Raw genomic sequence first — 14,300 nt, forward strand, 5'->3', positions numbered from 1 at the left:
TGTCCACACCAACTCCACGCTCTTCTTGGGGAGAAGATGCAGCTTTATTTACGATATCAGTAATCGTTGTAAGTTTTTATCTACCTGTAGGAGGGTCAAAGTGACTATCCACTACCAGAGTGAGGAGTTATTTCCCCCAAGTGACATCACAAAGGGGAAATCTCTGCTTCTCCCATATGAGCAGACGTTTGCTGAAACGTGGAGCAAGCAAGTGAGGGAGACGACAGACTCTCTTCACTTCTGGGACCTCATACATAGACAGTGGAGACGCATAATACTGTTAGAAAGTGAAGTTTACATAATAAGGGACCTTTAATTCTGGCTTGTATCAGACATTTGAATATTGATCTGAAGCATTTGCAGTGATTTTGGCTTTTTGCTATTGGCACCATTTGTTCAATTTGTGCTCTACTTGGCTTAATTCTAGCCGGGCAGACGGAGCGGAGCACCAGTCGTATTGACATTTGTGTTGAGAGTCTGATGGCATACAGATGAGAACGTGTCTGGAGCGCCGCCGTTTCCTCTTAATGAGTTTGAGAGCGGCCTCAGTTTGATGGGGGTTCAGCTCGGCCGCGGTGGCCTTTAGCACCACGGAACCGGCAGTCACAAACATCCGGCGGAAGCACTGTACATGAATGTTCCGCAGGACGACAATACTTGGATTCTAATTAACTTCGTTGCGTTTTGGAAGTCTGTTTACGTGGCAATGGTGTTCGGAGCCACTGAAAATGGATCTTACCAAAAGTGTCTGTGGACAATGCAACTTTTCAAAACGCTACTGTGCATGCACGCCATGGCGCAGTAAATGGTTCTTCTGCACATGCTCAGTAGATGGATAATGACAACAATGGCGGCCTCCCGACTAAACAGACATTGAGTGTTAAACACTACACTGGTGCGTATTTAGATGTTAAACAGCAATGGGCCCAGGTTGGCGCCTTGGGGAACCCCACAAGGATTCGGTTCCTGTCGTCACCTGTAGTTAACCTTCACATATTAGTAAGATTTTTAAAATTTTTATTGAACTTTTTTCAATTCCCATTGACCCCCAGATTCTTCCTTCAGCTCCTTCTACAGAAAGTCTCCATCTCTTAGGCTGGTTCTTCAGGTTTCTTCTCATTTAAAGGGAGTATTTCCTCTGCTTGCTCAAGTTTGAATTGTTGGATTTTTCGTGTAAAATTGCCTTAAAATAACTATGTTGTATTCGGATGTCATACAAATTGAATTGAATTGTGTGTTCCGACTGCTCAAGCAGTAAATTGGTTTTATAGATTAAAAAAAAAGCCAGTTCATTCACATGTATGCTCACATCAGAGAAATTCATGACATAGTTAAATAAATGAACAAATAAAATTCTGATAGTATCACATTTTCCGATTGGCTCAGCCGCTTCAGACACATCGTTGTTTCAACTGGCCCAAGATGAAATAGCTCTTTTTATTCAGTTTTACACTTCAAGGTTTGCAGGTGAAAACGGAAAAACTTTTTCGGGGTCCATTCACACGACGACTTTAAAACTGCTCCCGCGGTGGAACATTTTGTAAACCGTCTGACTCAGTCTCTGTGGAAATGGGGTGAAATGCAACTTTTTGGAAAATGCTCCAACACCGTGGAAACAGGGGGAAAAACATTTATTTGAAAATGCTCCATTTTTATGGGATTGGGAAAAACGCGGCTTTTTAAAAATGTGGAAAATGCAGTTTTTCAACACCGCGTTTGCCACCGTCATACTATGGAGTTCTTCTGCCCATGCTCAGTAGACGGACATCTCTGCTGTTTCCATAGAAACGGGCATCACATTTGAAACGTTGTCATGTCAACTATTAGTTTATTGTTGATGTGACTGTTTCCGGTGGCTTCGGTGTAAACGGACAACAACACAAACGCAACAAACATTTTCCAACGGGGCCTTAAATATCCTACAATACTGTCTATGATCTACCTATCTATCTATGTATTAATTCCGTTATACCAAATACTTTCTTCATTTTCTCGACCGCCTTTAGATTTGAATCAATACCTCCCCCGTTGATATTAGCGGCCCGTTTCTTGAAAGTAAAACACACAGTCAGAAAGCCACAAACGGCTCTGATCAATGCCGCCATTCCCCATAACCGCATGACTCTGCTCACCCGCTCGATAAGTCTCAACCTTCACCGAGGGCGCGGCGTGGTCAACGAGGGAACCCCCGACGCAGAGCTTATCCCGGCTCGTCTCGCCCCGGCCCGTTAAGCCTCCGTACATCATTGTTTTATCGGAATGGAAGCGGCCATACCTTGGGATTGATGGCCGATTGCAGCTCCGACTGCGGCGTGAGCGCCTCTCATCACGAGCCGGTGTCCAAGCGAGTCAATACAGATGGTTGCCATTAGCGGCCACATCATATTCCCGCTTAAGTTTGAGTTATTGCCTCTTCCACGTGTGCACCTGTAGTCGGGAACGGCTGTTGTTTTCCCTGTCGGGATGTTTCTTTGAGCAAGCAGCACGAGGGAGGGGGGGGGGGGGGGGGCTCTCTCAACGCGACGCGACACTCGTCGGATTTGGGCCACTTGCAGAAGTTATTAATATTTGAAAAGACAAAACAGAAGGACCACAACAAAGACTTCAAACGCCGCATTGTTCTGTCTCGCCCACGGTAAACCTGTGATTTCCACAACTCAGCCAAGCTTTCAGGATACTGGCATTATGCAACCGCTATCATCAAATGCACCCGCAGTCGACGGAGAGTTTGTTGTGTCTTGAAAGGATGCAAAAAAAAAAAAAAAGAGGTCTCTTATCAGTTTCTGCATTTGTCCTACAATCTGCAATATGTTGTTTTTCTTTTATTAGTATATTAAAACATGTCAAGACATAAAAACAAAAATCATTAGCCCTTGCAGTCTGACATTTGGATTCAGCCAAGCCTCTGAGTCATCCGGGGACAGTGTCCTCCTCTTGTAGAAATGTCAGACTAATAAGGTACAAACAGCCTCAGTAATCCGATTCTGTGTACATCTTTAAGCAGAAAATGCAATCAGTGTATTCAGGCCTCTGCTTTCCCAGCGTCCAACTCCCAATGCTGCTCATAACCAAAGAGGAGGCTGGGGTTTGTTTTGTTTAGTTGTTTTTTTTTTTTTGCAAAAGTCATCTTATTTTATGGGCACATTTAGAGAAGTCAATCATTTTAACAGGTTCGTGACCAGAGAACATATTGGCACACGTCTAATGACACACCTCCTGCCATCTTGGAGGCCGTTCCTGGCCGATGTCAGCGGGTAATTTGCTCATGCATGCACTTCTGCTCGCTCCCCCGTTTCCCCCGCCGTTGGGACGACATTGCAGATTTCGCTGCTTCCTCCCCATGGGTCATTTATTTTTGAATTCGAGCTCACGACGCCCTCGTCACAATCTCCACAGAGAGTTTGTGACCTGTGTGATCGAAAAATCTGCATGACGTCAATACATGTCCCGTCTTTTACTGTACACACATCTGACTATCCCATTAATCCATTTGATTCCTTGGCTTTTAACCCAGTTTGAGACACAGCCCCTAATTGTATTATTGCCCCTTTATTAATATTATTATTATGGTTTTACTGTATTTTTATTGTTTAACTGTTTACATTTTCAAGTTTTGATATACATTCATGTTTGTCGTTGTATGTTTATTACGTATGAGACACGTTCTTCTACACGAACGCTCGTATATCCCCAGGGGAAACGAGCTCTCACTGCCGAAGCCGAAAGTTGGCACCCTCGCTGTAGAAATTGTTCAAATTCACGCTTCCCTGCCAAGAACTTGCCGTCGAGTTTGAGCTCGGTTCCAAATTGATTAAGAATGCTTCAAGGTAATGGGCCACTTAGAAGACCATCGCTGGCGTTTTCAATCTCGCCCGTCGGTGAGCGGGGTGAATTGGAAGTCCTTCTGACTCAAAACAGGGTTGTGTAAAAAAAATCATTTACTTTGCTGCGAATGCATAAACTTGGAAAACGATAAAAGGACCCACGGATACTCGTAGAAAAAGCAGTGTTGTCATCCAACAGTAAAACACTGTGCGACTCAGCCCTCACAGCGATCTAATCTGCGGGTTGCTGGGATGAAGCGGAGCAACACAAGGTGGGATTTAATAGCACACGAGATGTGGGTGGCGGTGTTGCTGACGACAGCGGTGGCCTCAGCAGCGGCGGCGGCGGCGGCCGATCGTTCTGTGCCGGTGTTTGAGCCCCTGTGTTATGCACACTATAGCGAGGAACCTTTGCAGTGCTGCTGACTGCCCAGATTACAGGATTACTGCCGTCGCGGACTGTTTGACACCTTTAAGTAAAGCGAAAGCTCCAATCCTTTTTTCTGGCAACGGGGATTTATATCATTGAAATGCTCCCTCAGGCTAAAATATATATATATATATATATATATATATATATATATCAACGGGTCAACGGGAATTGAAAAGAAATCGTGATAATAAGTGGAGGGTAAGGTTTAACAGTGATAAGAACAAAAATTACTTGTGGGGTTCCTCAAGGCTCCAACCTGGGCCCACTACTGTTTTAACACTTGTCATAATAGGACTGTACGTGGTAGGGGGTTGAATTTGCACCTTCTCCCTGTGTGCTTTTTTGGTCACCTCCAGGTACTCTAGGTTTCCTCCCACGGTTCAGAAATGTACTTCTGAGGTAAAGCAATGTCACTAAAAATGCCAGTAGTTGTGAAAGGGAGTGTTTTTGTTTTGTGATGGACTGATGACCTGTTCAGAGTGTACCGCGCCAAGTGGATACATGAATGGAGTCATGACAAGAAATAAGAAGAGGTTTAATCTATTAATAATTTTCCAAAAATAAATTTTAAATCTAAATATAATAAAGTTTTAAAACTATTTTAAACTACGATTGTTACAGTGAAATCAGGAACTTTTTGGTTTCCTTACTTATCCAAGTGGGCTCAACAAAATTGTGTGGCGTTCCCCAAGGCTCCAACCTGGGCCCACCACTTTTTAACATCTCAAACTGCAGATGGTCATTTTCATTTTATTGCTGACAGTTAACACGTCCATTTTTTGCTCATCTTTATAAGTGAATGTACGGAACAGGTCGCCCTGTGAATGTACCAGAAGTTTCCTCAGCCCAAATGTCCCAACAAAGAGACAAGCCGAGCAGCTATCATGAATCTTTCAAAGTGGACTCTGTGTTCTGTTTCGTCTGGGGCCTTGGACCATTAATCCAGCAAACGACATGCATCACACGACTCAATATGTTGTCCCGGGCTTCCATCATTCCCGGCTGGAACATATACTGACAAGTACACATACTCACATCCACACAGAGAGGGGCTTGTGAGGGTCAGCGGGGGGTTGTGCAGCCTTCATCCAGCAATCCATATCTTCTATTTGCCCCAATATAGAGCCATCAAGGATGGGGGAATCCGTCTCCTGGATGGGCTCATAATGTGCACGTCACGTGATAGAGGGGCCTTTGGGTGTCATACTGGCGGAGCGAGCAACATCCATCTGAGCCCTAAAGAGACCCAAGCCTGCCTTCAGTGGAAGAAATGAAAGGAAGCCCGGGGCCAATTTGTTTCTGGAGAACAAAAACCACATACATCACAAAACCACATCTTGGCTCGGATCCACAAAAGTGGATTATGAGACATTCGGGCTATAAAAAAAACCACCATTGTAATGACGATGATCATATTTACCATTCTGTGAGGTTTGGCTGTCGATCTTCATCTCGACTTAGGCTTCGTTTACACGACGAGTGAAGACGCAAAATCTTTGGTGTTTTCGTTTCAGAACATTTTGACAGCAACGTTTTGAAAACAATGTCCGTTTCCACAGAAATGCTGAAAATGATGTAGTTAGCATGCGAGGCCACCGGGTGAGTATATGGTATGGATGACGAAGTTGGTTTGCTCTTCCCAGGTGACTTTCGTTTATAATACTACCAAGTCCCAGAAGAAGAGGGACTGGGGGGTCATCATCAAATCAATCCAAATCAAATCAAACTTTATTTGTACAGCATTTTTCATACAGTTGTTGGAACACAAAGTGCTTTACATACATTAACAAGTGAACTAAAACACTAATACACCCCCACCCCCCCCCCCCCCTTTCCTGAACATTGTTACGGTCCATCTACTGAGCATGTACAGATAATCGATCTACGACACATACCGCACAGTTGTGGTAGCAGCTTTTTAGAAAAGTTGCATTTTTCCCATTTCCAAGGCGACAGAGTTGGAACATTTTTAAAAAGTTGCCCCCCCCCCCCCCGTTTCCATAGAGGCAGAGCCTTTTGAAAAAGTGGCACTTTTCACGGTTTCCAAGGAAACGGAGCATTTTCAAAAAGTTGCTTTTCAACCAGTTTTCATGGAGACAGAGTTGGAGTGTTTTCGAAAAAGTCGTGTTTTCAGCGACTCTGAACACAGTTGACTCGTAAACAGACCCCCCCCCCCCAAAAAAAAAAAAAAAACACGCAGGGAAAATTTTCCGTTTTCACTTGAAAACGTTAGCTTTAGCCCCACAGACGGTATATCTCTGTATTTCGAACATTCGACAAAATAAAAGACAATAATAATAAAATAATAATAATAACCCATGTTTGCAATCCCTCTCGGTGGTGACGGACCGTTCTGTCCTGAACTGAGTCAAAAACACCCACATCGACGGTCACAGGATGGTGCAATCCTCGCTGCTCCGCCACAAATACGCTCGGCCATTTCATCGTCTCCGGCTCGGCTGCGATTCATTTAATACAGCAGGAGGACGAGGGATCCCATTTCTATCTCACCCCACCTATTGAGGGTGACACGGAGCGCCGAGTAGGTTTCAAATAAAACAATTCCCGGACACGGCTGCAATTTCCATCGAGGCTTTTCCGTACCTTTCTCTTTCTTTAATGGAAGAAGAAAAAAAAGGAATCAAATTTAGGTCATCGCACAGACAGAAGATTCATCCGGCTAAAACCAAATTGTCATCACTCGGCTTTGCTGAGCTGGAGTTTGCGGGGAAGAGAGGAAGCCAGGAGGGGAAATGGGTTAGGAAAGAGAGAGAGAGAGGGAGAGAGAGAGAGAGAGAGAGAGAGAGAGAGAGAGAGAGAGAGAGAGAGAGAGAGAGAGAGAGAGAGAGAGAGAGAGAGAGCAGCTGTGTTGTGGTGCGTTGCTCTGTCCCTGTCAGCCTCGGCTTATTGACTTGATGTCAGTCCCTTTAAATTTTGCTGCGTGCAGGTGTGTAAGTGTGTGTGTGTGTGTGTGTGTGTGTGTGTGTGTGTGTGTGTGTGTGTGTGTGTGTGTGTGTGTGTGTGTGTGTGTGTGTGCGTGTGCGCGTGTGCGCGTGCGAGAGAGACTAGTAATGGGAGAAACTTGACAAAGGTAGAGGGAAATCAATATATGACCCCAAAAGTAAAATAAAGAACCTGGCCCGTGAGAGTGCCGGTGAAATTGTGCACTTATTCCAATTTATATAGAGCACTCAATTCAAGTGTGAAAGTAGAGAGAGAGAGAGAGAGAGAGAGCGAGAGAGAACGAAAGCATCCCCCCCGACGAAATGGGCGCCGCTTCAGTGTTTCCCCTTCAACCGTGAGGCTCGCCGCTTGTGAGTCACGATGTGAGGAGCCTGGGAATGATTTGTCGGTGCGTCACGGTGTAATCTGAAAAGATCCCAAACTGATAAGGCAGAAAGTATAATTCGGTTTCGGAGCCTTTCTTTCTCTCTCTCTCTCTCTCTCTCTCTCTCTCTCTCTCTCGTCTGTCAGGTCGCAATTACATTTATGACTAAACTTGTAAAGGCGTCTCCGCACTGACTCACCGCTGCCTGCGCTTTTAATATTCAGTAGGCTGGGGGTTTCTGTGTGGTTGTAGTAAAAAAAAACAAAAAAAAAAAGCACAGAAATCAGGACGTGTGAAAAAGTTGACGCGCCGACGCATCGACGCGGCGTGGAGAAGAGCGAGCGCCGGCGTTCAGCGGGACTGAATGCAAAGTGAGTTTTTGATGATGTAAGTGGACACGATACCTACTTCTACTTCTCGACGCTTCCACTGCCCCCCCCCCCCCAAAAAAAGAGAACGCCGCGAATGGTTTGCTGGTTCCATTCCCACGGTAGACCCAGGTCCACTTTTCCAAAACTGCACGAGGAAAAAAAACCTCCCGGAAAGAATTCCCCAAAACGTAAGCCAATAAATGCATTACAAACAGTATATAGTTCTACTTTGACTGTTTGAACGCAGCCATTTGTACTTGAGGACAGAAAATAGGCCCGTGTGAGGGTGAAATAAATATGTAACACTTATCAGTACTCGTACAAAGATGGGGGGGAAAAAAAAAACGCAGCTTGGGAACGGACTTCGTCTCCGTCTGCCGTCTGAAGGCATCAGGCAGTGAGACAAACCTGACTGGGGTTGTCTCTCCTGTTTGTTAGTCTGCCTGTCCTCATTAGATGCCGAGAGAGATTGACACGACCCCCCCCCCCACCCCTACCCATGCGCACACACACACACACACACACACACATACATGCACCACCCAGCCGCTCCGAACACTCACCCGGGTGTGAGCAATAATGAATCACTATTAGCCCGGGTCACAGAGACTGACAAGCAATTTACAGAAACCGCCATGACCAGGTGAATATGAGCCGTTTCCGCAGCTTCAGAAACACAGGTGGTCTTCAAAGTGACCGCCCGGGTCGCACGGGAGTGGAAGATTATATCTTTTTGGTGTTTGTCGAGTGGTTTCTTTGACACGACGCATTCTGGAGTGAGTTCTGCAGCACATCAAGTCCTCAAGCCTGCCTAGGGTTCTGGCTTCGTCATTCGTGGGGATATCCTGACATCTAGTGGCGGAGAGGAGTCAAAACAAGACGGCGCTCAAAGGCTCTGCCGTTGGCCTTCAGGGAAAAACGAAGCATGTCGTGATTTAAAGAGGACAAGAGGTGATTGTAAGATCAGGCCGAGATTATAAAGTGACGCAAAATCATTGTTTGAATTAAAACAATTCATAAAATTCATTAAAATAACACAAGTGTAAGAAATCTCTGTGGCATTTTTTTTTAATCTAGTGTTCACTGGTTTTATGTGTTTTCTATGTTTTTATATGGACCTTAGAGTCTGCAATAACGATTGATTTGATTTACTCACAATGAAGCGCGCTGAAATTAACGAGACTGACCAATAAAGCAAATGCGTCACTATTTCTAACTTTTAAAAATCTTAACAGCACCCACTAGTGGCCCAACGTGAAAACGACCATCGCTTTCAAAACATGGTCGCGTAAGTGCCAAACTTTACTGCTTTCACTTGAAACGTCTCGCTCTTTTCCTTTCTTTCTCTTCTCTTTTTGGCCTTTTGCCATTCATGAGAATTTCTTTTTAATGTTCCGATTCAAACTGGATGTAAATAGAAGCAAATGGAGCGTAAATAAAGCAGCGGGTATGTTCAATTATGCCATTAAGAATTTAAAATCCACTCATTTTAACATCCAAAGTCTAAAAATGTTGACTTTTATTTCTCGTTTCAGTGAACTTTAGTCGCCACCTGAGACTGATCATGTTTTGTTTCCCCCCCCCCCCTGCTTTTCTAAAGATAGATCTTGACCTCCGCCATTAAAATGCAAAGTTAGTAAGAGGATCCCTGCAAGTGATGACTTACAGTACGCGGCATTGTTCCTCTGCGAAGGGCTCCGAGTGATTTGCGGCGGTGAGGAGTCGGCGGCTCTAATCAGAGCCCCGAGAAGACGGGCTGGACGGGCAGGCCCGGCGGGGAGCCGCCGCTCTCTGACGGAGACAATCAAGTGAAGCCGCTGCTGCTTTCACTTAATCAGGTTTCAATCAGACGGAGACACGAGGACGCGCCGAGACGAGTACGGCCGGACTCCAAGCGCACCGAGTGAAAGATGGGAGACACACTTGAGGTGGTTCAATACGACCCATCGAGGCCGGCCAGGGGTGGACAACCTGCTGCCACATGTGGCTCCTGAAGCGTTCAGAAAATTCTATATTCTGTTATGCAGATAAGACACTTTTCTTTCTTTTTTATTTTTTTTAAAAGATCCGATCTCCAGCTGAATAAACGGCTAAAACAGTCAGAAAAGCAGGGATTGATAAAAATAGATAAAACGTACTCAAAATACACGAAAAATGGTCCAACTTAAAAGACTAATATTGTTAGTATGGGTTGTTTTGGTTTTCTTTTTAGAAATAGAAAAAAAGGAGAAAAATAAAGGAAAAAGATTTTTTAAAAATGAGAAAAGAAAAGGAAAGAAAATGGCTGAAAGGAAAAACAAGAAGGAAAAGGGAAAATGGAAGGAAAGGAAATAAAAGGGGGAAACAAAAAAGGGGAAAAAGAAATAGTCAGAAAAAGAAAATAAGAAAAAAATAGAAAACAAAAATAGAGAAAATGGAAAAAAAGAGGGGGAAAGAAGTAAAACACAAAATTTAAAAACACAAGAAGATGTAGAGCCAAAATCGCTCTATAGAGAAACTTACAGTGGCTCTAAAGAGCTTAATAGCTAAAGAGGCTAAAAATAAACTAAAGCAGGAAAATCCACAAAATAATACCACAAAATCTACAGATGTTATGAAATACAACTAAATTGTACCTCCGACACGTCACAAGTGTAACATTAATCAATAAAACACCTCCTTTGGTCGAGCTCTCTTCCTTCCATTCTGAAGCGTCCATGTGGCCTGTGGACGGCCAGTAAAGGGTTAAACGTTGGCCCCGCCCCCTCCCAGTGACTCGACAACATAACAGGAAGCAGGAAGCTCAGTCGCAGTCAGCTGTATTTCAGTGAGAGGCTCAGCTGTCAGGAGGTCTGTGAGTCCTTTTTTTCCTCTTCTCCCATGTCTAATGACGACTCTCACACACTCACACACACTCTCACACACTCTCACACACTCGGCCAGTGAAGGATTTGAAGATTGTCGTAGGACAGTGTTGTGGTTGTGGGGAGTAAACAAGAGCTTCTCCTGCGTCTGATCAATGTCTCCACCTTTGCTCCACTTTCATTTTCAGTGACGTCCAGCAGGGACCCGGGAGGCGGCGGGATGGCGGGCAGGCTCTCTCTCCACGAGGTGGACCTCACTTGTCCCATCTGCTGCGACATCTTCCGAGAGCCGGTGGTGCTCAAGTGCAGCCACAGCTTCTGCGGACCCTGCCTGCAGACCTACTGGTCTCGGCACGGGAGCAACCGGAGCTGCCCCGTGTGCAGGTCCCGGAGCGTGGACGACCCCGTGCCCAGCCTCACCCTGAAGAACCTGTGCGAGTCCTGCGTGCACGAGAGCGAGGCCCCGGAGGACCGGGCCAAGGACCTGTACTGCGACCCGGACGAGATCTGTCCCCTCCACGGGGAGAGGCTCAAGCTCTACTGCTTGGCCGACAAGGAGCCCATCTGCGTGGTGTGCCACACGTCCAGGAAACACAAGCAGCACGACTGCTGTCCCGTCGGCGAGGCCGTCGTGGACGTGAAGGTAAACGTTTGGCCTTTTCCGAGGTCAAACGCCGACGATCTTTGCGATGTCATGTGCTCACGAGGTCAAATATTGAGAAACTTTCCTTCTGTCTCTCGATTCAATCACACAGGAGGAAATGAAGTCGGCTCTGAGCTCACTGAAGGAAAAGAAGGACACTTTTGACAAAAGGAAGACGGAGTACGAAGGCGTGGCGGACCACATTCAGGTGCGAAGGGCCTCTTTGGTTACCGCCACACTCTGTACAATCGTTTCCAGATAACAACTTCTAAGCGGGATTTCTTTCAGGACCAAGCTCGCTTCGTGGAGAGACGGACACGCGAGGAATTTGAAAAGCTCCACAGCTTCCTGCACGCCGAGGAGGAGGCCCAGATGGACGCTCTGAGGAGGGAGGAGGAGCAGAAGAAGGAGGAGATGAGGCGGAGGATAGACGAAATGGAAAGAAATATCACGTCCGTGACGGAGTCCATCAGACTTTTAGAGGAGGAGATGGCTTTGGACGGCCTCCCTGTTCTTCAGGCGAGTCTGCAAACCTTCGACAAACCGCATAATCACACACCCACTTCACTAAAGTCGCTTGTTTCTTTTACAGAAATGCAAGGGGACGCTGGAAAGGTATCAGATCAGAGTTTCGAACCTTTGTCGTTATTTGCTTTCGGAGCGCGAGTCACCCACGAGCCTCTCCTGTTCTGTGCAGAGCTCAGTGTCCATTTGAAGACCCAGTCATGCCCCCGGGAGCACTCCTGGACGTGGCCAAATACGTGGGCTCTTTGGCGTTCCGCCTGTGGGAGAAGATGCAGACAATTGTCAAATACAGTGAGTTCAGTGGAATCCGTCTCGCCTGATTTGTACCTTCGCCGACAAAAGTTGGGCTGCGTGTATTTATTTATTTATTGGTTTGTATGTATGTATGGGTTCAAGGGTGAGGGGGTTTCTTAATGAACCAGAGCTAGAAATGTGCCATGTTTCCCCCTCCGTCAGCCCCCGTCACTCTGGACCCCAACTCGGCCGCCCCGTGGCTCCACCTGTCGGACGACCTCACCAGCGTCTGCGACAGCGACAAGAAGGACCGGCTGCCCGACAACCCGGAGAGGTTCGACCCGGACACCGCCGTGCTGGGCCGCGAGGGCTTCACGTCGGGGAGACACGCCTGGGAGGTGCACGTGGGGGACAACGCGGCGTGGGTGGTGGGCGTGGCCAAGGAGTCCGTCCAGAGGAAAGAGAAGGTGTCGTCGGTGCTGAAGAACGGCTACCTGTGCGTGTACTTCTACCACAGGATGTACTTCGCCGGCACCTCGCCGCTGACACGGCTGAGCCTGAAGGGCAACCCGAAGCGGGTGAGCGTGCAGCTGGACTGCGACAAGGGCAGGGTGTCCTTCTACGACGCGCTCAGCAACACGCACATCTACACCTTCAAACACGGCGTCACCGAGACGGTGTACCCGTACTTCTGGGTGGGGTGTCAGCAGTGTCCTCTGACGGTCCAGCCGGTTGAGGTCTCCCTTCAGGGAGTTCAGTGAAAGCACAAGTTCCGAGGCCTCGTTTACACGACGAAAAGTTTTCCGGCGATGGCAGAAACGTTGAAAACAATGCAGTAAGCATGCCAAGCCACGGGGGGGCGCTGTTGGTTGATTTTTGTAATGAAACGTCACCTGCGCGTAAACAACAATACGCTATAAACCGACATTCGTATTGACATATGAGGAATTGGATGTCCTAATACTACCAATATGGACGATAAAACTAGAGTCATGCCACTCCGGAGGCCGCCATGTTTGTTTCTCGCGCACGAGCCGAAGAACTACTCACGCATGCGAAGTAACGGCTTTCCGTAGCCTCCGGCTGTCTCTGCGGGGTGAAAAAGAAAAGTTTCACTTTGGGAGCCGGTTCTAAAAAGTTGCAGCGGCTCCAAGCACCGTTGTCGAAAAACGCAAAACTTTCTTCGCGTTTATACGATAACGAATAAATAAACAGCACCCCCCCGTGGCCTGGCATGCTAACTACATTGTTTTCCATGCTTCTGCCGTTTGCTCGTTTCAAAACGTTTCGGAAAGTTGTGAAAACGCGACCTAGGTGTGTCCGAAAAATCGTTTTGGAGGCAAAAACTGGTGTTGAAGTAAAAAAAAAAAATTGGAGCTGATTGTTGAAGTAAAAACATAATTTTTGGGGGCGTTTCGGTGCACTGTTAAAATAAAACACTCACAGGTTTATATCATTTATTCAAAAGTCGTACATGTGGCAGTGGTTGCAGAAATAACCTGTTTATGTGGACGACTCTAGATTTGATGCTCACATACTAATAAAGTTAGACTCTGCTCATTTAAAAAAAACGATGCAGTTTTTGCTTGAAGCCTGAGTGGCCCGGATGGAACACACTGTACCTTTAATAAATCACTAATGTATCCATTTTAAACTTCTGATTTAATTTAGAATGAAATATTTTGTTATAACAGCTGGAATATATGTGGAATATAATAGAAGAAAATTTTGTGTTCAATGGCCAAAAACTCATGTTTAGTTTTTTAATGTTTTTGAGTGAGTTTGCATGTGTGTGTGTGTGTTTGTGTGTGTGTGTGTGTGTGTGTGTGTGGTGGGGGGGTTCTTCCAGGTACTTCATTTCCTTCCTTTTTTTTCTGGGTCGAATTTTGTTACCAAATACAAATGACATGTAGTTTTTCCCGACTTTAAGAAGCCACATTCTTCAAAGTCGAGATGAACTTTTCCAACGATACTATCTGAGAGTGCAGGGACGGAAAATGCTGTTTACTTCAATCAAGTGTAAAAAAAAAAAAAAAAAAATGACAAGACAAAAAATTCATTATCCAGAAGATGTATTTTTCAAAAATGTCTTTATTTTG

General features: G+C 45.9%; 1 protein-coding gene across 9 annotated transcripts; it reads left to right on the forward strand.

Moving 5' to 3' along the window:
• Positions 1-10,730: 10,730 nt before the first annotated feature.
• Positions 10,731-14,270, forward strand: trim35-14 (tripartite motif containing 35-14). Of its 9 annotated transcripts, none has more exons than XR_013936499.1 (8): positions 10,731-10,785; positions 10,988-11,442; positions 11,555-11,650; positions 11,731-11,961; positions 12,035-12,057; positions 12,140-12,258; positions 12,424-13,036; positions 13,417-14,270. XR_013936499.1 is itself a non-coding variant. In XM_080492333.1 (8 exons), exons 2-7 carry the CDS (start codon positions 11,020-11,022, stop codon positions 12,960-12,962), a joined length of 1,431 nt encoding a protein of 476 aa, XP_080348459.1. In that variant the 5' UTR covers positions 10,731-10,785; positions 10,988-11,019; the 3' UTR covers positions 12,963-13,007; positions 13,417-14,270. The 9 variants fall into 9 exon arrangements, 7 of the variants coding, with proteins under 7 accessions (XP_080348459.1, XP_080348457.1, XP_080348456.1 ...); XM_080492333.1 differs by having other exon boundaries at positions 12,424-13,007; XM_080492331.1 differs by having other exon boundaries at positions 12,424-12,970.
• The last annotated feature ends 30 nt before the right edge of the window (positions 14,271-14,300 follow it).

Source organism: Lipophrys pholis (genome assembly GCF_963383615.2).
Source record: "Lipophrys pholis genome assembly, chromosome: 22".
NCBI lineage: Eukaryota > Metazoa > Chordata > Actinopteri > Blenniiformes > Blenniidae > Lipophrys > Lipophrys pholis.